The 22066-nt window shown below is 43.4% G+C and overlaps 1 protein-coding gene and 2 long non-coding RNA genes across 7 annotated transcripts in view; all 3 read right to left on the reverse strand.

The window, feature by feature from the left end:
- LOC306659826 overlaps positions 1-22066 on the reverse strand; it is a 784421-nt gene that overhangs the window by 49128 nt on the left and 713227 nt on the right. The gene's annotated exons all lie outside the window — the stretch shown is intronic.
- Positions 669-6054, reverse strand: LOC306658814. 2 transcript variants are annotated; one of them, XR_013763157.1, is made up of 3 exons: positions 5635-6054; positions 4826-5535; positions 669-2617 (listed from the first exon to the last, which is right to left on the reverse strand). It is a non-coding gene; the product is annotated as an uncharacterized lncRNA (long non-coding RNA). The 2 variants fall into 2 exon arrangements; XR_013763158.1 differs by lacking the exon at positions 5635-6054 and having other exon boundaries at positions 4826-5625.
- RASSF4 (Ras association domain family member 4) overlaps positions 6446-22066 on the reverse strand; it is a 39472-nt gene continuing 23851 nt past the window's right edge. For 2 of the 4 annotated variants that reach the window (XM_079136484.1, XM_079136485.1), the window contains 7 exons: positions 21236-21327; positions 20417-20574; positions 15825-15926; positions 15457-15508; positions 14154-14275; positions 13231-13328; positions 6489-12052 (listed from right to left, as the gene is read on the reverse strand). In XM_079136484.1, coding sequence (XP_078992610.1) covers positions 11992-12052; positions 13231-13328; positions 14154-14275; positions 15457-15508; positions 15825-15926; positions 20417-20574; positions 21236-21327 — 685 coding nt within the window. In that variant the 3' untranslated portion in view covers positions 6489-11991. Of the gene's footprint in view, positions 12053-13230; positions 13329-14153; positions 14276-15456; positions 15509-15824; positions 15927-20416; positions 20575-21235; positions 21328-22066 lie in introns of all 4 variants that reach the window. The other 2 variants (XM_079136486.1, XM_079136483.1) reach the window with 2 other exon arrangements.

The raw sequence follows: 22066 nt of genomic DNA on the forward strand, positions 1-22066 counted from the left end.
TCTGAAGCACTGTCTACCATACGTACCAGATGTACATTATTCAATGTCCACTAGCTATCACAGAAAGCTACCATGCTACTAATCTGTTTGTTCTCAGCTTTAGGGCTCTAAGAAGAAATGCAAACGAAGTCAAACTGGAATTACATTAAAACCTGAAGAGTACTTGCTTTACTTTTATAAAGAATATAAATCTATTAAAGATAAAAATGTAAACTATGAACTCCAGCAATAAAGAGGGTTTTTCTATTTCAGGACCCTCTGATTGCTATCAAAATGCACAAACTTAAAATGTGGGGTTGGTTCTCGTCATAAGCTATTAGCTGTTCCAGACACAGAATGAATATAACTTGACAATAGATCCCTAAAAGGGCCCTACAGTCATGACCCTGCTACAAGGTGACTCGGCTGTGAATAACCTGGAGTAAAAGATCAGGTGTTTTGTAAAAGATAACTATAATCGCCTAATACTTACAAAACATTTTCTGGATATCCTGTTGTCAACAAGGCTGTGTTCTATGGCCCTGAACCACAGTGCAAGGCCAGAATGGAGGCAAAGTTCAGGTTTGAGGAAATCAGCAAAACAAGTGATTCTTCAAAAAGCTGTGATTTTTAGATCCACTCTCTAAATCATTAAAACAATATCCCAAAAAAGGAAAAAGAAGGTAGTATTATGCAAAATATTTCATTCTTTATTTTTATGGATAATTGGTCATTAATACAGCAGAAACTGATATGATTATAAAAGATACCAAAAGAATCAAAAGAATGTTAGCATTCAATAGAAATTAAAACCTGAGCTAAAGGCTGATCAGAGATGTGTGACACCTGGCATCTTTCTGATGAAAGTTAAAAAATGTTATCTGCTAGCCTTATTAAACAATTCCTATAGTATAAAAAGTTAAAATTTTAAAGGAGCTCCAAAGTACTCAGACATTAAATGACTTTTGCGGTCGACAAATATTTTATCTAAGATAACCAGGGTAATTAAAAGCTCATAAATCTTGCTGGCAGGGAGGCCTTTAAACTCTTTTATTTTGGTTTGGTTTTTTTGCCATAAGCAAGCTGAAATTCTGCTGATAGAATGTTGTTCATTCACGTAGGTTTAGAAGGCTGGCTCAGTTTGTCAAACACATACCAAGAGAGGCCACGGACATTAATCAATATAAATCCATCCCAACTTCTGGAAAACAAGTGACACAGCAGTGATACCATCACAAAGAACAGTATTAGTAGAAATAGGAGACTTGTGGTTTATTCAGTTCTCACTTTGGATTCCTTAGAATCTTACTAAGAATATGGTGAAAAATAGGAACATAAGTAGAAAGCAATAAAAACAAAACATAACATACATGGGCCTTGTTGATTAAAAAAATCTATGAACTTGAATACATTTTATTTAGTCTTGAGTCACACTTATAAAACAATGGTTAATATACTACAAACTTTTACAAACATAAGCTTTCCTAATGCCACATAACTTCAAAGCTAATGAAATTAATTCCTTCTCCCTTTTTTTATTCCTTCTATAGAAGTCTTAAAACTGAGCAATCATTGGCATGCCTGCACTTTCACAAACGTGTCATGAAAACATGATGCTCTGTCAAAACGATGCAGGAAGCAATTTCAAGTGAGATCAAGGATCTTATATTTTCATTTTTTTGTGCTCCGTGTCACATAAAAATAAGATCAACTGGACTTTCTTTCAGCCCTATAATATCATTTTAAACTTCCAATGTCTCCATGCTAGAGAAGAATACAATATCTAAGTGCTCTACTATATAGCATCCTGAATTCTAAAAGAGATAGCCTTTATCTTTACCCTTCATTTTTTTTTAAAGAGGGCTGAAGCACTGCCCTTAACTTGACGGAGACCAGCCACTGACTTCCTTCCTGTACCAGCTTTCCAAGAGGATACTAAGTGAGTTTTTGCCCTGATGTTTTTACCCCGGGTTTTACGTGGCTTCTCTTCTTTGTGCACCTTCATGTGCTGCCTCAGATGAGAGCTCTGGCTGAAGCACTTGCCACATTCACTGCACTGGTAGGGTTTCTCCCCTGTATGGGTTCTCTGATGCTGAATAAGGTGGGAACTCTGGCTGAAACATCTGCCACATTCATCACACTGGTAGGGTTTTTCTCCAGTATGAATTCTCTGGTGCTGAATAAGATTTGAACTCTGCTTAAATCTTTCTCCACACTCATCGCATTTATAGGGCTTTTCCCCAGTATGGATCCGACGATGCTGAATGAGATTAGAACTTTGAAAGAAACTTTTCCCACAATCAACACATTTATGGGATTTCTTTCCAGTATGGATCTTCTGATGTTGAAAAAGAGTTGAACTCTGACTGAAACACTTCTCACATTCTGTGCATTTATAGGGTTTTTCATCCAAGCTTCTTCTCAGTCTGCTCAAGCCTGAATCGAATCTAACAGTCACTCCCCATTTCTGCCGCTGCCGGCCTGTTTTACGTTTGTTCTCATAGGATTTTCCTTGGTTTGAGCTTCGAGAAATACCCCCTTTAGGTTTTCCTAACCTCATGGTGAACTCCCAAGTTGTATTTGTTAGAGGGTCTTCTGAACTAAGGTTTCATTTCTTAGAGCTACAAAGCTCAGTTTTCTGTGAGTAGAATAAAAAATAAAAACAAATTATTGATGATCTGTTAGTTATTCAACTTTAATACCTTTTCAACCCATCAAAATTTCCTTCACTTTTAAATTAAAAACATATTCAATACCATTGAAAAATAATTCTGAGGGGAAAAATATTTGCATAATAATTGGAGGGTAATGTGATAAGGGAAAATACAGTAAAATACAATTTTTAAGGTACTATCAAATGAGTATGCTATTTTGAAGGACTAAAATATGGAGAGAAGATGAACACTTAATGGGAAGAAATAACTTCAAAAGACAAACAAAATTTATGTAATAGAATATCATTACCTTTTAATATGGACTGTTGTTAAACTTTTTATTTAATAGTGACTATTTTTTAAAAAATTAGTGACTACCTAAAGCATCCAAATTTAAAATATATGACAAATCATACTACTTTGATATATTCCTCTTAATTCTTATTTGTTTGGCCATTCCATTTCTACATTTAAGGGTGACAATTTAGGTCTATGCAGCAAGCAGTTTTGAAAGTAAGAGGTACTCTGTAAGGAGTTCTAAATTTACTAGGAGTCTTACCCTTAAATACTAGATGAGCAGAATCTCAATGAAGAGATGTTTTGTTATAATTTTTCTAGATTGAATAGTTCAAGACAATTCTTTGAAAACCTGACACAAGAGAACTTCAACAGAATTTTCTAATATAGCAGAATAAAACTGAGTAGAAAAAGCATGATAGAACACAAGAAAAGGGGAAAGGGGAGAAATTAATATTCTTGTAAAAATAGGATGGAATTTTTTAAATGGCCAAATGCTGTAAAATTAAAAATTTCAAGTAAATAATTTTATTTACTTATAGGGTTGCCTCAATGCTATTTAAAATAACCAAAACAAACAAAAATCCACAAACTCCAAATAGGTGGCAATGTGGGTGAAGCAATGACTACAAAAATAATGAAATTATGGAAACTATTCTCTGTATCTCATCAGAAAGTAAACTTTAAAACAGGAATAATTATCCTGGGTTTCTCTATATACAAGTATATAAAGCAAATAATGAAAACATATCCAACATCTTTTTTTTTAATGTTTGCCTTTTTTTTTCATACAAGAAGAAGCTCCAGGCCTAATAGTGTCCAGGACTTTTTTTTTTTTTTGGGGGGGGGGATTTTTAATAATTATATATGCTATAATCATGGTATCAGAAGGTGCAAAATGCATAAAAAAATTACAGAGACCTTTACCCATTTCTTAACTTTCTCATTCACAGCCCATCTACTTACTACACAGGCAACACTGTGTTAGGTACATGGCGTTCAAAAAACAATTACAATGCTAATTATACTTTTTTTAAAAGCACGTCTACTTTGATATTAGAGGTCAAATCTGGTAAAACACTCTTGAGATTATCAAATCTTCCTACCGCTGAAGACATCATACTAACATGTGAGCAGCCTGTGTTTATTTAATTCTGGGCTAGGTCTTTAGTTCTCATAGCAGCTATATGCAATTATCTCCATTCCAAGCTAAGGAAACGCAGGCTCATTGCTAGTTAACACACCAGAAGGATTCTCACTTCTTAACAGCCTGACTTCCGAGCCTCATTTTTAGTGGCAGAAATGATGCACCGGTCACCTCTCACAAAGTCAAGTTCTGCGCTGAGACCACACATTCCCCGGCAGGTATGGGTACTCAGGTGAACCTGAGCCACAGGAGCTACTCTCCTGTGAAACTAACTGGAATAAGCTTGTTTCCTAATCCGTAAAACTGGGATGATGATAAAAAAGCTGGCATATCATCAAGGAATGAGAAGTTGAAATGAGTCATTATCTATAAATCGCTCTGAACAATCCTGCGCAGCTCATGCTTTTGTACAATGGATCTGATGTTTAATCGCGCCACGAGCAACGGAAGGAGCAAAGGCCGATGCTCACAGGCTCGTTTCCGTCCTTTTCTGGCCCCAATTGGCTGGGTGTCACAATTAACTTCTCTCCGAGGCAGCCGTGGGCCGCTCCTCACGGGCCCGCCCCATTGGCCGTGGTCAGCGCAAGGCCCGTGCGGCCTCCCTGCAGCTCCCAGGGCCAGGCCAGGCCAGGAGGTCGGAGGCGCCCGCCACGCCACTGCCCGGGCCGGCACCTTCCTGCTGCAGCGAGCCAGTGCCCAAGGGCTCCAAAACGCCCAACGCCTCTACCCACGCCCCAGGCCCACTCACCGTGCCGCGCTGGCAGCCGCCCTCGCTCTCCCCGCGCCTCTCCCGCCGCCGGAAGTGCGGGCCCTTTGCTGGCGCTGCGCGGCCGCTCTAGGAATGTGGCGGAACGACCCTCTATGGTCCCGGGCCCACCCGACAGAGTTTTATTGGCTTCTTCCTGTGTTGACTTTGTTAAACTCTCCCACCCACTAGTGAGGCATCACGCGACCCCAGGACCACAAGACCTGTTGTTTCTTCCTCTGGGTACTGGGCAGAAATAGTGGCCTGTGTCAAGGCGTTTTAAACCAGCCTGCCCAACCTCGAAACTGTATTCTTAATTCAAATATCGAGTGTCTGGTATAGATACCTTTGCAGAGCTTAAACTGTTAACTGATATTTTTCATGAGTCTTTTATCACCAAAAGGCTTCCCCAAGGTGGGAATGATCACACTGTATTTACAGGAAAGGAAACCAAGGTTTAGAGACTAAATTTGTTCAAGTTCACATTGTAAGTGAACAGCCCAGTTTTGGAACATCCCTTTTCCTCTCCAAGCCTTGTAATTTTCCACATGCCCCTCTTGTTTCTCTTTAGTAATGAACTCTCTTGCTTCTGCTGTTTCACAGACTCCTTCTCTTCAGCCAGCCTGGCCAGTACAGCATTTGCTCGGCATTCCCTCTGGTCTAATGGCTTCAAATACCTTCAAATGTGCTGAGGATTCCCTCACCTTTAACTCCTGACTGATCCTGGAATGCAAATATTTTGAAACTCCAGACTTGTACATCCAATCAGTTTCTCAGGAATTCCATTTGTATGTGTAATAAATATCTCAAACTTAATATACCTCAAATGAACTCCTGATACTCATTTCACTTCTTCTGCAGTGGTCTTCATCCCAGCAATTAATGGCAATTGGATTGTTTTCAGCCATACAAGCAAAAAACTTTGATATCGTTGTTGTCTCTTCTTATTTTCATCCCAAACTTACACCCAATCCGCCAGAAAATTCTAATGGGTCTATCTCTGAAATAGATTGAGAATCAAACTACTTTCAGTGTCTCTGCTGCTGTAACCTACACCCAGCCACCCATCGCCTCCTGGCTGGATTATTGCATTGACTTCCTGACTGGACTCCATTGTCTTCTCACAGCCCAGATGATCCTCAAGTCAAATTAAAACCCACGTCAAATTGTGTCATTCGTGTGTTCAGAACCCTTCAAAGGCTTCCCGCCCCATGAAAGCGAAACCCAATGATTTTAAGTGTATCAACCATGAGATATATATATATATATATATATATATATATATATATATATATCTTTTTTGTGACTGCAGTGCTAAGAACAGTGCTCAGCAGGTAGCAGCCACTCAATAAATATCTGTTGTGGGAATGAATATATAAGATGCTTCGTTGTTTACAAAGTGCTTTTACATCTATGTTCTGCTCATTCATCTTTACTACAGTCTCATGAATCGGGGACCATCACATCTGTCTGGTGGATCAGTAAGAGGCCTGTTTCTCTTTCATACTCTGAAAATGGGGCTTTGTGCTATTCAAGGAGCTGCCTCTGCAGATGTTAAAGCATAAAAATGAATGAGACCTGGATCATGAAGATCAACTCAGTAATCCAGATAATATCTCTACTATTGTAAGGATTAGATGGGATAATGTAAGGCACTTGACACAATGCATAACACATAAGAAATGTGAACCATTGTTATTACTTTTATTATTAAATTATTATTACAAGCTATTGATGTTGAGTTGGAGGGGTTGGGAATGAAAGGCAATAACCAGAGATGCCAGGGATGGCTTAGGGAAAGTTTTAAGAGCAAAAATTATCTGCTTGGACTATTTGTTCTATGAACATGAAAATAATAAAATTTTTCAAAAACATTTTGTAAGACAGTCATTAATTTAAAACTAAGTCTTGCCGTGTCCCACATTAAGGTGGATTTTCCTTTTCCTATTCTGAAAATGACTGAGCCAGCCACAAGGTCCCAGGGGTATGCAGATTTGAGAACTGGATAAGAATGACAAATTTTAAAAGGGAGAGAGATGAAATACAATATACAAAGGGCCAAGAGTGAATGAGGTAGGAGGTAAGGATAAAGAGAGACCAGAACTGGAAAAGGACATGGGGAATAAAGGGAAAAGAAAAAGGAGATTAATTAGGCAGAATTTTATGCCCTTAATTTATTTAAGTACTTGCAGTGTCTTATTAATATTCCCATGGTGGGATTATACCTGTGCATTTGTGCCACTCTTCTCTGATTTTCCATTCTTGGCCATTGCCATGTGACTCTAAGTGCCTCCTAGTGAATGACGTGCCCATCCCACCAATGTAGACTCTACTATGTGACTTGCACATGAGTTTATGGGAGACACCTCCCAGCCCAGAGGCAGCTTTGAGTCACTGTGCTTCTGCCAGCACTCTGCTCTTTCTTTATGCTTCAAGAATAGAATATCCCTGTGAGGTACTGCTCCTCCAGCCTAAGACCCAGAATGGAAAGACAGATGGAGAACTTGCAATCAGTACAGTCCATGGAACATGTGAGAGAAATAAATGTTCTTATAGGCTGAGATTCTTGGCACTATTTGTTAGTGCACTAAAGCATTTATACCTTTCACCAACCTTGATAGAGGAATTGTGATTATCACCCCATTTTTATGGTGGGAAACTGAGGCAAGTAACTTGAGCCATGTAGGGATCCAGCTTGACATTACTACATCAGTCTTGATTATAACTATCATTTGCTTACCAGGTGACCCTGGCACATATCCCAAACTCTGCAGAACAAAGTTGTTAAGATATTCAGCTGAGCATGGTGTTCTGGTCTCTAACACCCAAACTATTTCTTTACTGATATTGGATATGTTAATAGTTTTTTAAAAAGCCAGGTACATTCTGGCACAAAAGTTGTGACCTACCTTTGTCTAGCTTAACATGTAACCCCCTTCCATCTGCCTTTTTGTGCAGAGATCCATATTTTTGCTGCCACCCAAGACAAACTTCAGTCTGCAAGCCTCTAATTAATTGCACTTTGTGCAATCCTGGATCTATCTGCCTTTCTTCAGTCTCATGGCAGCTTCTGCTTTTGGCGGCCAGTTCTCAAACACTGGGACCCAATTTTCTCCAAACTCCCAAAGTTAGGTGCAGAATTGAGCTGCAGTTCATTTGTAAGTGACAGAGTAAGACTTTAAGCCAGGAAGTCTGGGATTCCAGACTTTTTAAGTCAATTAAATTATCAAGAGTGGTGACACATAATATTTAAAAAATAAAAAGGAGAAGGGGGAGGGGGAGGTGGGGTGCACAGCCTGGGCATCTAATAGCACATCTTTCTGGGGAAACTGAGCCAAAAGAGGTTCATCCCCTTGATGGCTGGGACTTCTCTGGGAAACCAGAGGCTCTGTGCCTCTGAGTGTGGCAGTATTTGAAGAGTTCTTTTTAGGAAGAAGTATCTTCTGAGCTGAGAAACATCCTGGAAAGACAGCTTCCTTTTCCTGTGGCTTTGTCCCTTGAACTCCTTGTTCCCACGTGTGTGTGAACATGTGTTTGCCTGTGAGCGCATGTACACACACACATTCACACACACTCATACTCACAAGCACTGTCTCAACAGGAAGTGCTGCTGCCAGGGTCTACATTTGGCAACACTGAGCCACAACCCAAGTGCAAGAAGTCCAGTCAGGTGTGACAGGAATGCAGTACCCAGAGTGGTCCATTTCCCACAAAGTAGACCCCTCAGCACAGGGTCCCTGAACAATGTTTCTGTCCACTAAGCCTGAGCCTGTTTCCTCTCAGGTCTTTGGGAAAGGAAACCCTGGGAATTCCCACTCTTGTGCCTGCAGAAAACATCTCTGTTAAAGCCCCACAAGGAGGGCCCAGAGCTCCGCCCAGCATACTGTGCATCTCTGGGCACGTCGACAGCTGGCTCACTTCCAATCACAGCTCATGATTCCTAAATATAGTGTGTGCATCTGGTTGTTTTTACACTTGTAGCTGCTTGGATCTGACCAACTGAGCTTCCTGCCTGAGCACCACTGAGGAACTAAGGGGCAGGGGCGCTGCAGCTTACTCCTGCACCTGACAAAGACACCTCACTACTTCCTCTGCAGCTGCAGGGTGCCTGCACCCTACCCACATGGCCACATTGGGCATTCTTGATTCCTCCACAAATCATTTGGTCAGACTGCACAAACTTTGGACTTTATTTCCCTAGAACTCAGTGGTCAGATGTATCCTGGGTGGATGGATCTATTTTGACAATGAGAAAGCCTTTAATCCACTTTCTGGTAAACACTCCAAGCAGGTAGCATATCGTTATCACAGCCAAAAAACAAGCTGCTTTTGGATCCCTTCCGGTCATTTGTTCTGGACAAACAATCCTGTTTTTCTGGAGTCCAGTCCTTTTGCAATCCTGTTGATTTCATCCTGAGCTGTTTATTATACTCGCTGGTCCCTGAGGGCTGGCCTGGGAAGATAGCATATTCTGGCAGGGATCTTTATCTTTGGATACCTTTACTATCCAAGATAACAAAAAGCATATGAGAAGTACTATAAATTATATGGAGCTGATACTCCCCCAAATCAGTAAGAAATCACAATCCCTGTGCTCGGGAGATAGCTCAGTTGGTAGAGTGCTTGCCTCGCAAGTACAAGGCCCTGGGTTCAAATCCCCAGCACCACAAAAAACAAACGAACAAACAAGAAATCACAATCTCTAAAACATGAAATCCGGGTGTTAGAGTTACCTGTTTTTCTGATTCTCTCAAGAAAACAAATGTGTGTTGATAAAAAGGTTTGTGAGCCCAGAGAGAATTCCATCCTTTTCTGTACAACTTGCTACAGAGTTTTCCTAGCTCTGATATTCAGGAATCAGTTTTGATAATGTCTACTTTGAAAGTGTCACTTACCTAAAAAGACCTAAAATAGCACTTTAACAACTGCAAAAACTAACCAATCAACTAAACAATCAGACTGGAATTTATGGAGTTTCCTTTCAGTGGCTTCCAAAGCATTGTGCTTGTCCTTCTCCTCACTGGCATGTGTTTGTTGGTCTGCAAAAACACACACACTCTCTTGGTCATTGGCAGCTCAGCCTCAGGCCCCCTTCCTGGGAACTTAGCTGGCTTGCTGAACTGGTCCCCTAACATTCCCCAATGTCTGGCCTTCTTCTGACCAGGAAACTCCTGAACACAGGACAGATAGTCAATCCATCTTGTTCTTCCAGGACTGAGCATAGGTCTGGCACAAGACAGTCACTCAGTTACTACTGAATAATAGAAAGGCAGTTGTCTAGATCAGACTTAAGGTTGTAAATATGGACTGGGGAGTAAATAAAATTAACTGAAAGCTCCTGCTTGATTCATTTTTTACCCTTTCCTGAGCCTCTGCCTGGAAGATTCCTGAGACCTTTCTGATACTGATTCTGCAATTGCTCAGGTCACTCACAGGCTATCACCAGTGACTCCTCCTCCCTGTCCTACAGAAGTCTCACCTCAGGTCCCACAACAATCCCCAGCCTATACACAAAAACAAAGGAGTCCTGTCAATGTCAAGCACATCTGGCTGTGGCTCTCCTGCCAAGCTAAGAGATTTGGAGATTGGAAGAAGGTGACTTAGTGTCCAACCAGAGAAATGAAAGCTGTACCCCGTTTGTGTACAGTGAACCAAAAATTTTAAAAAAACTAAAAAAATGAAAAGAAATGAAGAAGAAGAAGGGGTCAATATGGATATGCAGAAAGAAAAAGAAAAAGAAATCTTGGTCCTCGCTTCTTCAGTTTAATACAGCACACCTTTATTGAGCACCTAAGAAACTATACTGCCAGTCAAGAGAAAAGACAAGAGAACTGCAGTCACACCTCCCCTGGAATCTCTGAGGCTCTATGATGACAGCGCTGGGTCAGGGCAAGCTGGTATGAAGTACACCCTGACAAGCGGCTCCACTGCATGGTTGTTTCCTTGCTCTGCTCTTTTTGGGACCCCAAAAGGAGCTTCTTCATGCCTACATGATGAAGTTTCTCCTATCTTTACAAGTCTTTATGGTTCTTCCTTTTACGAGTGCTATCCACAGACTCAGCAGAATTTGGTCTTCTGTTTTCTGTTTTAAACAAACACCCACATGGATGATATAAACTGTTACAGTTTTGCAAGGGATTTCTCATTCATTCCAGAAATTCTCCATCAGTCAACAAACAAATTTCTCAGTATCTGGCCCCAGGGAATTTAAAGCCCTTGCTCCCCAAACAGACCTTTCTCCTCATTACCACACAGGGAAGTGTTTAGTGTTGTCCCCTGTCCACTAGATGGGAGGTCACATGTCTGTAGAAGACACGAGGCACATAGGTGTCCGCAGGACAATGGTGATGAGGGCAAAATACTGCCTTCTCAAGTCACTGCCAACAATGTCCTTTCAACGCCATGGAAGCCACATCCTCAACGTGATTAAATTGATGGATTTCTTTCAGCAAGCTTCTTTCAATAATTCCTTTGGGCTTCACTAAGAAGAATATTTCTGCAGAAAGCAGACAGGTTCCTCTTGGTCCTACTCCTTATTTAAGCTCTGCAGTAGAAGTGCTGGGCTGTACAAGGAGGTTTAGAGGCCAGGGATATTATGGTGAAGTGATAGCTACAAACAGGGTACATCTCACAACTTCTGGTAGTGCCCACTTTCCCCAGCAGAGTTACTGAGTAAGCAATATGATATGGGGTAGACAGGGATGTTGTGGTTCACGTGGGGGATGAGGACAGTGCTTGGTGGCCCTACTGGGAGTCTGAGCCAGGTACAGGGCAAGTGAATGAAGCCCACAACCCAGGGGCTAGTCAGGTACTAGTCTCTTGAGCAGGAGAGGTGTGGCCTGAACAGGACTGGTCTGGCCATCTAGACATACAACATAGCCATTGACACAGTTTTAGTGCCAGTCACTTCCCAGGGTAGCCTGCCAGTCAGACCACAGTGGGCAAGTTCCTGGCTCCTCAGGCCTGGGTCTGCTTCCTGTGTGTGCTCACTATGGAGCCAAGGCTAGGAATGCAGGACTCACAAAGCTTAGACTTCAGACAGGTTAGAAACACAGGCGCTTGATTCCTTAGGTAGCAGCCATTAATCAGTGTGACCCATCAGGGCCTGGTTGCTGGGACTCCACGTGCACTTGCTGCAGTGGGCATTAGAAGAGACAAGTGCGAGCTGGCTATTTGGCCTCCACCAGCTGCTCCAGGCGTTGCAGCATTGTCAGACGCAAGGCTTGGAATCTGGGGGAAGACAAAGACAAGGGGACTCATTGAGGTTGGAGGAGCAGTAAAATGGCAGTAGAAGGGAGGGAGCACAAAGATGCCTGACCCAGATCACTGCTCCTGACAGGATGATTGGCAGTCATCACCTATCCTCTGAGAAGCAGGCGGGGGAAGAATTCAGTAGAGCTCTTTACCATGTGGAGCTTCAAATCCAAATGTTATGATTCTATTCCAAAGACTCTCCAGTATAGACAGGAGCCTGCTGAGATGCACAGGGCAATAGATCAGGGGTCAGGAACCCTGTGTTCCAACCCAGGCTCTGCAAACAACCTGTGCTATGTCCTTCCTCATCTGGAGCTTCAGTTTCCTTCCTGCACACTGAATAGACTGACCAGGTGATCCCCAGGTCCCTTCCTGCTCTAAAACCTTAAAGTGACATGATCAATGGCAAATGGATGCTTCCCTCTGATTGGGGTCTCCACTGACTCCCTGTGTGGGGCCCATATGCACAGGTGAAAGCTGTAGGGAGTGAGGTTTCCCAAGAGTCATTCAGTCATAGGCCAGAAACTAAATCAGTTACCAACCCAAGCTCCTGCAGTGAGTTGCCTGTCTTTCCTTCCTCAGGCCCTGGGAATGCCTCCACATGTCCTGCTACATGTTGCTGAAGGACAGACAGATCATGGGGACCTGCAGTCTGGCTAATCTCAGACAGCCAGATCCTGCTCCCTTTTCCATTGATTTCATCCCTGGTTCAATAGCAACTGGTGCTGGAGTTCCAAGAATCGCCACCTTCCAGTAGGATTAGTATTCCTACTAGTACAAAAAGTTTCAGACCAGGCAGAAGCTGCAACTAGCAGGTCCTCTCTGTGGTTCCTTTTCCAGAGTTAGATCACTAGATCCAGTGCCCACTCTTGCTCTTGGCTCTGCCTTTCCATCCCAGTTTTCTGCAGTCATATCTCAGGCTGGTGAGAATGCCAAGGCTGGGTGGGCGGTCTGGACTGGGTTCCCTCCATTTTGGAAGGCTGTCACCCCAGGGTGCTGTCAGTACTGAGAGACCAGAGGGTAATAGGCCTCTTCAAACTGCAAGGGCACCAGGTACATGTGGAGGAGAGACACCTCCCCACCCAGCACAGGTGTACCCTGCAGACATACCCTGATGGTCAGTACCCACAACTGGCTGTTTAAGTGCTGCTTACTTTGTGGTCAGTTTGATTATTTCTCTTTCCTCCTCTTCTTTTAATTTTTCAACAAAACTGTCCAGCACCGGCATTTCAAACTTAATGTACTGAGCAACCTAGAAAATCCAAGAACATTTTAATGTGCTTTAAATTAGAAGCCCAAAATATATTTTCTTTTTCTCATGGCTTCCATAGTGGTCAACCCAGCCAACATCCTTTGTTCATGGAAGTAGCTGCCCTTCTTCCCACCCTACCCCCAACACTGCTCTGCTGTATAGGATGGGAGAATGAGAACCATTCTTATCTTAAAAGCAACTATTATCCCTGGGAGGAAATATTGAGTTGAATATTAGGAAAAGCATTCAATACTGCAACATTGTCACACTGGGTGTTCTCTGGGGTTCGGGGTGGGGTGGGTGCTGAGGACAGCATTGTTTTAAACAATGAAATGAAACTGTACTAGCTCTGTGAAGAGGCTGAGGGAGAATGGGCTACTAGGCTGACTCCCTGGTGTCCAAACCTTAAGGACTTTTCTGTGCAAAGGAATTTGAAAATGTGCTCATCATCGGATCAGGACACAGGCTGTTAGTAGGACTTAACCATCTTCTTCCCTTACATAGGCCCTCGTTAAGAGCCCTTGTGTGGGTCTTTAACTTACTAACAATAAAATACACTCCAAAGAAGGAAGAGGATTCACCAGCATGAGAGTAAAGGACAGGGCCCCGGTTTTCTAGGACTCAAGTTCTTTCTTCTTCTGACAAAGCTGGTGGGCACTAATAGGAAGAGAGGGAGCTGGAGCCCATTCAGGACATCTGTGGGGCTGCAGGAGACATCACCATGGAGGGCTCTGGCCAAGGTCATCTTTAGAGCCTTCTGGAGTTCCCATGTTTCCTTCTAGACCCTTTTAAAGAAGCAGGCCCCCAGCTTCAGCCCCTACTCACATCGTGGGGGACTTCCTCGCCCAAGTCAGCTTCCATCAGGAAGATCTTGACGATCTTCTCACAGGGTCCATGCAGAATTCTGGAAATCAGTGGATACTCACAGTCTTTCAATTTTGTCCTCTCTGAAACAGAAGGCAATTTACAAAATTCATAAGATGTTAGAAATACCTCTCTTTTTACCAGGACAGGAACATTGTAGAAAATGGATGTTCAGGGAGCTCGGGGCACCTTCTTCAGACCTCGCTGAATGTACCTGCCCTGAGCGATGTGTGATCCTGTGGAAGGACAGCAGGACAAGTCAACCCCAAATCTTCCACTTTGGCACAGGGATATGTTGAGCTAAGGACAACTGAGAAGGAATGAATACAAGAAAAGCTCTGTGTCCTGCTCCTATTTGCCTAAAAGCAGGAAATAAATTTATCAATGTGTCCCCTCCCCTCTCTACCTGAAAGGACAGAAGTTAATCACTTGAGGCTGCTCTAGATCCTTGACATCCCAGAACTGGCATCAGAGGAATCCACATAGTTAATATTGAAACTCATCCTCCATTGATTCTCTGATATCTTGGCCTTCACACTATTTGCCTTCCTGGAAATTCAAATCCCTTCTTTGTTTGGTCACTTTTCTAAAAACTTATACTTCTGCTGAGGTGCTGTGAAAACCCAATTTCTAACCACCCTTTTGAGTCACTCATTCCTGAGAGTTCCCATGGGTATATACCACACACCTGTTCACAAACCCCTTTCTGTTTTTCTCTTTCCAATCTAATTTACAAGGCCTACCCAATGAACCAAGGAGGGTAGAGGGAAAATACTTTTTTGGCCCTCTTCTATAGTGTCATTCAACAAAGTCCAGCTAGGAGAGAAACAGGAGCTGAGTGGACAGTAGTGGTAACAGAAATGCAGAAGTGCAGGCCTGCTCAGTTACAGGACATGCTGTGACAGTGCTGCAGAGAGGGGCATGCAGGCTCTGTGGCAGTAGCTCCATGTCTCAGCTTCTGGCATATGCTCCCCACCCCTCCTGACTGAATCACAACAAGCTTGATAATGGTCCATTTCATTTGAAGAGGTTGGTGACAGTGGCTTTGTGCATGATTTTAGTGGAATTCTGAGAGTGACGGCAAAGGTGCCTGGGTTGGGGAAGAAGGTGTGTGGTAGAGGTGCAGTATATGCCAGTATAGAAGGGCTGACTACTGCCGGGCAGGCCAGCCCAGAGTCCTCAGAGAAAAAGTACAGTTGGCAAGCTTGAAATAGGAACAGAATCTTTTTGTGTTTATAATCTGGAAGCTGAAGCTGGCACTTACCCCCAGATTCATGAACAATGTAGAGCGCAAACTCACCAGGGCCATCTTCCACCTGCACAGGAAGTCACAGAGTCAGTCTTGCAACTTTTTGAGATAAGCTGGAACAAAGTAACCACAGCCACAAAGCCACATATACAAGGAGCCAAAACTATTTGATTTTGCAGCCTGAGCCCATTCTGACACCCATGAGATCCCTGACAAAAATCCCAGAGACTTACTTCCCAGAAATGTCAATTCCACAGGGGAAATCCTGCCAGTCTACCCAGGAGTCATATGCAGCCCTCCCCATCTTCTCCAGCCCTCCTCCCAGCAAAAGAGCAAAGCGACAACATCCCAGGGAAAGGCTGCTCCACTGTGGCCAGACTTACTCTGAACTTGTTCAGCAGCAAGGTGAGCACCTGCAGAGTGGTCATGGTGCTGTTGACCCTCACGTTGGTCACGGACCCATAGGCAGGAGTGAACACAGAGGTCTGTGTGGGGCAGGAACACCGCTCAGGGCTGGCATCTCAGTGTTGAGCACACTCAAGTAACAGATGCCTGGTTCTAGGAACACCTGCACCTGTCCATTCATGCAGATCCATGGGTAAACTGTTCCCAGACCTAGGGGCACTGAGGGAAGTTGTAATGGTGTGTGTTTTACAGAGATCCCTAAGAAAGATAACTTCACTCCATCAGGGCCAGTGCTCTGGATCCTAGGAACCAGGGTCCTGGAAGTCATTCATGGGGGAAGGGGAAGTCAACTTTTCCTTCACTCTTTGTGTCAACTGAATCACCACATGTTTTCTGATCCTAAAACTTAAAATGTCCCAAATCTATTTCTCCACTTTCTTCCAGTCTGACTGAACAGAAGTCCTCAAGTCACACTATAGCAGTTCCCGACATGTTCTCTTCATCTCAGCCCTTCCAAACCAGTCTCCATATTGTTGCCCAAATGTATACCACTTTTTATAAAACACTGAAATGCAGTGTGTGGTCTAGTCTGCTTCATGGCCTAAAGTCCCACCTCAACCCTCATACGTCTCCTAACCCAATTCAGTCCTCCTCACTTAGGATCTGCAGTTGGAAAGAATACCAGGCCATGCTATCTCTCTGGTATACTTTGTCAGAGAGACTTTTTTAAAAGGCATAGTTCTAATCAAAAAGATCTGAAGACTTCCCACAGTCTATGCAATACCATCCACCTCCTCTACTTGTTATGCATGTATGACACTAAGACCCCCTCACAAGCACCCTGTGCTCCAGCCACGGGGGCTTCTTCACAGTTTTGCTTTTTCCTCCAGGAGGGAGACATTATATTCCTGCATGTGTCTTGCTTTTGCCTTATGATGATTTGACTCACAATTTTTCAACTTTAGGATTGGTCAGAAACCACACACATTCAGTAGAAATTGTACTTTGAATTTGGAATTTGGATCTTTTTCTGGGCTAGTGATAATATGGTCCTATCTTCTCTCTCAGTGATGGGTAGGGCAGTGAGTCACAGTTCCCAGTCAATTATGTGATCACAAGGGAAAACCACCAGCTCTCTACAGCATGCTCTGTTGTTAAGGGATGATGTTTGGTAGTTCCGGTGTATTAGATATATTTTCATCACTGATATTTTCAACATATGATGGGTTTATTGGGACATAACCTCATTACAAGTTGTTATGGTTTGGATGTGAGGTGCCCCCCAGAAGCTCACATGTGAGACAATGCAAGAAGGTTCAGTAAAGAAATGACTGGGTTATGAGAGCCTTAACTCAATCAGTAAATTAAGCACCTGATGGGCTTAATTGAATGGTAACTAAAGGCAGGTGGGGTGTGACTGGAGGAGGGAGGGCATGGGGGTGTGGCTTAGGGTATATATTTATATGAGGTGAGAGTCCTCCCCCCCCCTTTCTCTGCCTCCTGATCATCATATGAACTTACTCCCTCTATACCACACTCTTCCACCATGATGTTCAGCCTCACCTTAAGCCCTGAGGAATGGAGCTGACTATATATCGACTGAGAAGTCTAAAATCATGAGCCCTCAAACTTTTCCTCCTCTACAATTGCTCTGGTCAGGTTCTAGTCACAGCAGTGAAAAATCTGATTAAAACACAAGTGGAGGAACATCTGAATATGAAATCACCCAGGACATTGCTGGATATTTAATAAGTCTTCAATAAATACTAACCATGCACTGAACCTGCTAAATATTTTATATACAATCTTTCATTTAATCCTCATAACAACCCTTTGAAGTGCCTATAACAAGCTCCCTTTTCTTAGATAAAAAACACAGGATTACAGAAGGTGAAATAGATGGTCAAGGTCACCCATCTAGAAAGGACAGTGCTATGTAAGGATTCTGTAATACTTGAAAGCCCACACATTAACCCCTGGGTCCAGGAGCCTCCTGGAGAAACTGATTATTCTACAAGTTGTCAGGTCTCTTTACCCTCAAGCTGAGTTGAAGTTTGCATAGTCCTCCTGCATGGTTTGCTTTCTCGTGGAAGTAGTTGAGATTCAGGGTGCTTAAGGGACCTGCTCAGTACCCCCAGCTGGTCTCTACTCCAGTAAGATCCAGAGTCAGCCTCAAGCCCAACCTGCTTCTTATGTAGCCGAGATCTAGAGTGTCTCTGGGTTACGCATTATCCAGAAAGCAGTTTCCGAGAAACATTGAATAGAGGGGTTAGGCCATTTCAAGGAGTTGAAAGGTCTTATTAACAAGAGACTGTTGGTGTTTCTTCTGCACAAAGCCTTGAGAAACTCAAGACGAAACAAACAAACTCCAAGGGGGAACAAAAGTCTTAGGGTGCTTTCTCATCTCTAACCACAAAAGGTTTCTCTCTAATAGACCACATTCAAATCCAATAGGCTGGGACAAAGCAGTATTAACAGCTAAAAAGTTTTACCCAGTCTGGAAATAAAACCAGCCTCACTGTGAATCAAATTAGTTTGGGGAAATGACTGAGTGAAATGTGACGAAATAGTTCTAAGAAATAAACCCTCGAACAACTCCTACCGGAAGTCAGTGCTATAATTCTTTGTATTTTTTCTTCAATTGTTGTTTGTGACTCGAGGATTTGTACCCTAATTTCTATGAATATGAAGTGGGTATGCATATAGAGCAAGGTAAGAAAGAGGGTTTTCATATGGGATTTCTCTTTTGGAGCTCTTTTCTCACCCAGGAAATGTGATACAACTGTTCAAAATATCTAAGACACTAGTCTGTATTCCTGAAAGTAGGACATCTGCCTGGAAAAATGGATCCACATTCCCCAGGTAAATGGATTAATAAGGTTCCTGGGGTAATAGACCAAGGCCTGAGTATGTGGCTGGCTGAGCAACTCCTCTTGGGAGGGTGGTCCAAATGGAAATAAGCCTGTGGCTGTGATGAGAACCCTCGTTGTTCCTTTTAAACTCAGAGACATCATGTCCCTGAGATATTTGCAGTGACTAAAATAAGGTTCAATGTACCAGACATACCTCTCAAAGACAAATGAGACACTAGAGAAGTCAGTGTACTGGAGTTCAACCCCACTGTTGGTACCTTGAGTCATGGGGCAAAAGATTCTTCTTTGTTAGGAGGACAGAACTAGAAATAGCCTAAACTTATGTACATATTCTTTTTTTTTTTTTTTTTTTTTTTTTTGTTACCAGAGATTGAACCCAGGGGTGTTAAACTACTGAGCTGAATCCCCATCCTGTTTTATTTTTATTTTGAGACAGGGTCTCGGTAAGTTGCTCAGGGCCTTGTTAAATTGCTGAGGTTAGCTTTGAACTTGTGATCCCCCTGCCTCAGTCTCCTAAGCCACCAGGATTATAGGTGTGTCCCACCATGCCTAGACTCATGTACAAATTCTTTGACAGTTTTCAAAAATTTCTTAAAATAGCATATCAATATTTATTCAAATACTAATAACTGGAGCTTAACCTTTACAGAGTAAACCTTTTCAGAACAAGATTTAAAGGATACCCAAGTCATAATATGGATCCTATTGTTAATCTATATAATCACCTTGAACTTCAACCCTGACTGCCCACCTTTGCTCTTTCAGGAGATTTGATTTTCAAATGGTGTTGAATTCTTCTGGACTTAGCAAACAAAATCCTAGTATTATTCATAAAAAGTTATTGCAAACTTAGCAAGACTGGGAGGGAGGTAGTGAGATTAAAGAAGTGTTCCTTCAACTTGCAGAGTTGAATTTTATCCCAAAGTCCAAGGTGCCCCAAGGATAGCCTGAATAGCCCCTAGAAGGTCTGACCCCTAGGCCTCCCGTTACCCAGGTTCCTCCACCCGCATGAGTCATACTCCATCAAGAAGGGCAGCTGCTCAAACTGAAAACCTCTGCTTTCATTTCCCAGGGCAGCAGGATATGGCTTATTGCAGGACACTCCAACCAGGGCCTCACCCAAACTGCCACTCATTCCATTTATAGTAACAATTAACTTCTCCTTTTAGTTCCTTTTGTTTGTGCAATGATGTAATTTGGGGAAGGTGATTTTTCCTAAGGTCAGTACAATGCATACTCGGACAAAAGGCGGGTGCTGGGAATCAGGAGCTGTTTGGGTTCTCTGGGAACAAACACACATGCCCCTAGACACACCTCTGCTAGCAGGCTTAATTTATCAAGTGACAGTAATGGCTGATACATGCTGTTCCCATGGAATGATCAATTGAGCTTGAGTGGAAACTTTATAGAGTATGACCTCACTAAAGATAAATAGGCATTACTATCTGTCTTGAGATTACTTGCCAAAAATCCACACAACTTGGAGAATGCATAGATAGTAAGTGTGTGGTAGAGAAAGCACAGATCATGAATGAGTTGTTATGCAATGGTGCTTTGGGCAAGATCCTTTTCCTCCTGAGCCTTCAGGACGGGGGTGGGGGGGTGACAAGGATCATGGGGCCGCAGTGCCAGTGCTTGGAAATGGCTCCTGTGCTCTCAGCTTTAGGGCCCTGGAAAAGGCCATGTGGGAACATCACCTTGTGATTATAAAAGTGTCCATTGATAGAGAATCGGTGTCGCCGGAGCCGCTGGGCCTCCCCAGGTGCACGGCACTTGGGCCTCCTCTGGATCATACAGCTGGCATCACTCTTGGTCCTCATCAACTGTGGTACTTCCTCCTCTTCCTCCTGGGGCCCTATAGAGAGAAATGGACCAGATGGTGGCAGGGTGGAGGATGGGAGCAGAGGAATTGCCATGTGTATAGCCACTAGACCACCTGTGGGATTTGTGAGGCTCCCAAGAATCCTGTGGTCACACTGCACTACCATACACAACAACATTAGTGTTGTTCCTGTGTTAGAGGCAGGGGTAGCACTTGGATGATCTGCAGACATTGCAGACAGAAAGGTGTAACTTGTGTCACATCATGTGGCTTTAAGCCTCCCTGTCTGTCTCGTGGAGCCCAGCAAGGCCTTTAGGCACTTCAATCCTGTCCTTCTGAATACCCACTCCTTTACTGAGGGAAGGGGCACAAAGAGGACATGTGGGCAATTATGGATGAGGCACCAGAGCCCTAGGGCCAGGAGGGCAAGGTGCCCTCTACTGATGCTCTTCCTTTGAATGGCATGACACAGTGCAGGGGACTCAGGGCACTGACATACTGTGACATTTCTACAAGTCTCTGTTTCCTTTTCCATAAAGAGAGTAAATGAGATTGTAAACAAAGTGCTTCCTATTAGAAATGGTGGGTCCTAAGATAAATGAAGCCACTTGGGGCTGTTCCACAAGCCTGTACTTCAGAGACTATGATTGTGCACCAATCCCCTCCTCCCCTGGATGAAACAGGCTCCACACACCTGAGCCATCTCTGGAACTCTCAGCCTTGTGCACAGGCTGCGCACTTGGCTCCTCAGCAGTGACTTTGCTGTCCTGGGGAGGTGGCTCCTTTCTGAAAAGAGACGATCACAATGCTCAGGTGACTCAGGCCAAAAAAAAATGAGGCTGGCTGCCTCTGGAGTCAAGCAAATGCAAACAACCAAAGAAATGCAAAGCTTTCCCACAGCATCTGTGGGAAGAGCAAAAGTCTAGCCCCACAGACACTAGTGGCCATGTTGGGCTGCAACATTTAGGCACATGCACAGGGTCAGTGTGGTGCATCCCTATGTAGCTGTGTGCCCAGTGGGCTTTCTGAGCTTTCCAAGGGCCTAGTGGGGAGTCAGGCTCCAGAGAGCCATCCTCCAGGTTTCTTGTAGGACTGACCCCATGCCAGGACAGTCAGGGCCAGGATGGAGAAGGAAGAGGAGCAATGAGAAACTGCCTGCAATAAAGGGTTACCAGAGAGGATCAGACAGTAGGGTCCAAGGGAACACGTGCATTATTGTCTGCATTTGCTGACTGTATCTGGGACCACTTTTACCTCAGGAAAGGAACATGAGTCACATTATAGCTCCAAGGAGTCACAGTATAGCTTCAAGGAGTCTTTCTTTATGCTCTAAGTCTGTGTGGCTCAAAATTTGCTACAAGTGACCAGGGACACCAGGGGATAAGCTGGTGTGTCAACATGTTGAGTCATCACAGAGCATCCATTTTACCTTCAGGCTTGTAGGGGGCACAGTTCTGAATGCTTGCCTCTTAGGAAGTGTCATTCCATGCAGAAACAAGCAAAGTTCAGCCACTAACTGCCCTTT

The sequence above is a fragment of the Sciurus vulgaris genome (assembly GCF_902686455.1).
Source record: "Sciurus vulgaris genome assembly, chromosome: 4".
In the NCBI taxonomy this organism is placed as follows: Eukaryota; Metazoa; Chordata; class Mammalia; order Rodentia; family Sciuridae; genus Sciurus; species Sciurus vulgaris.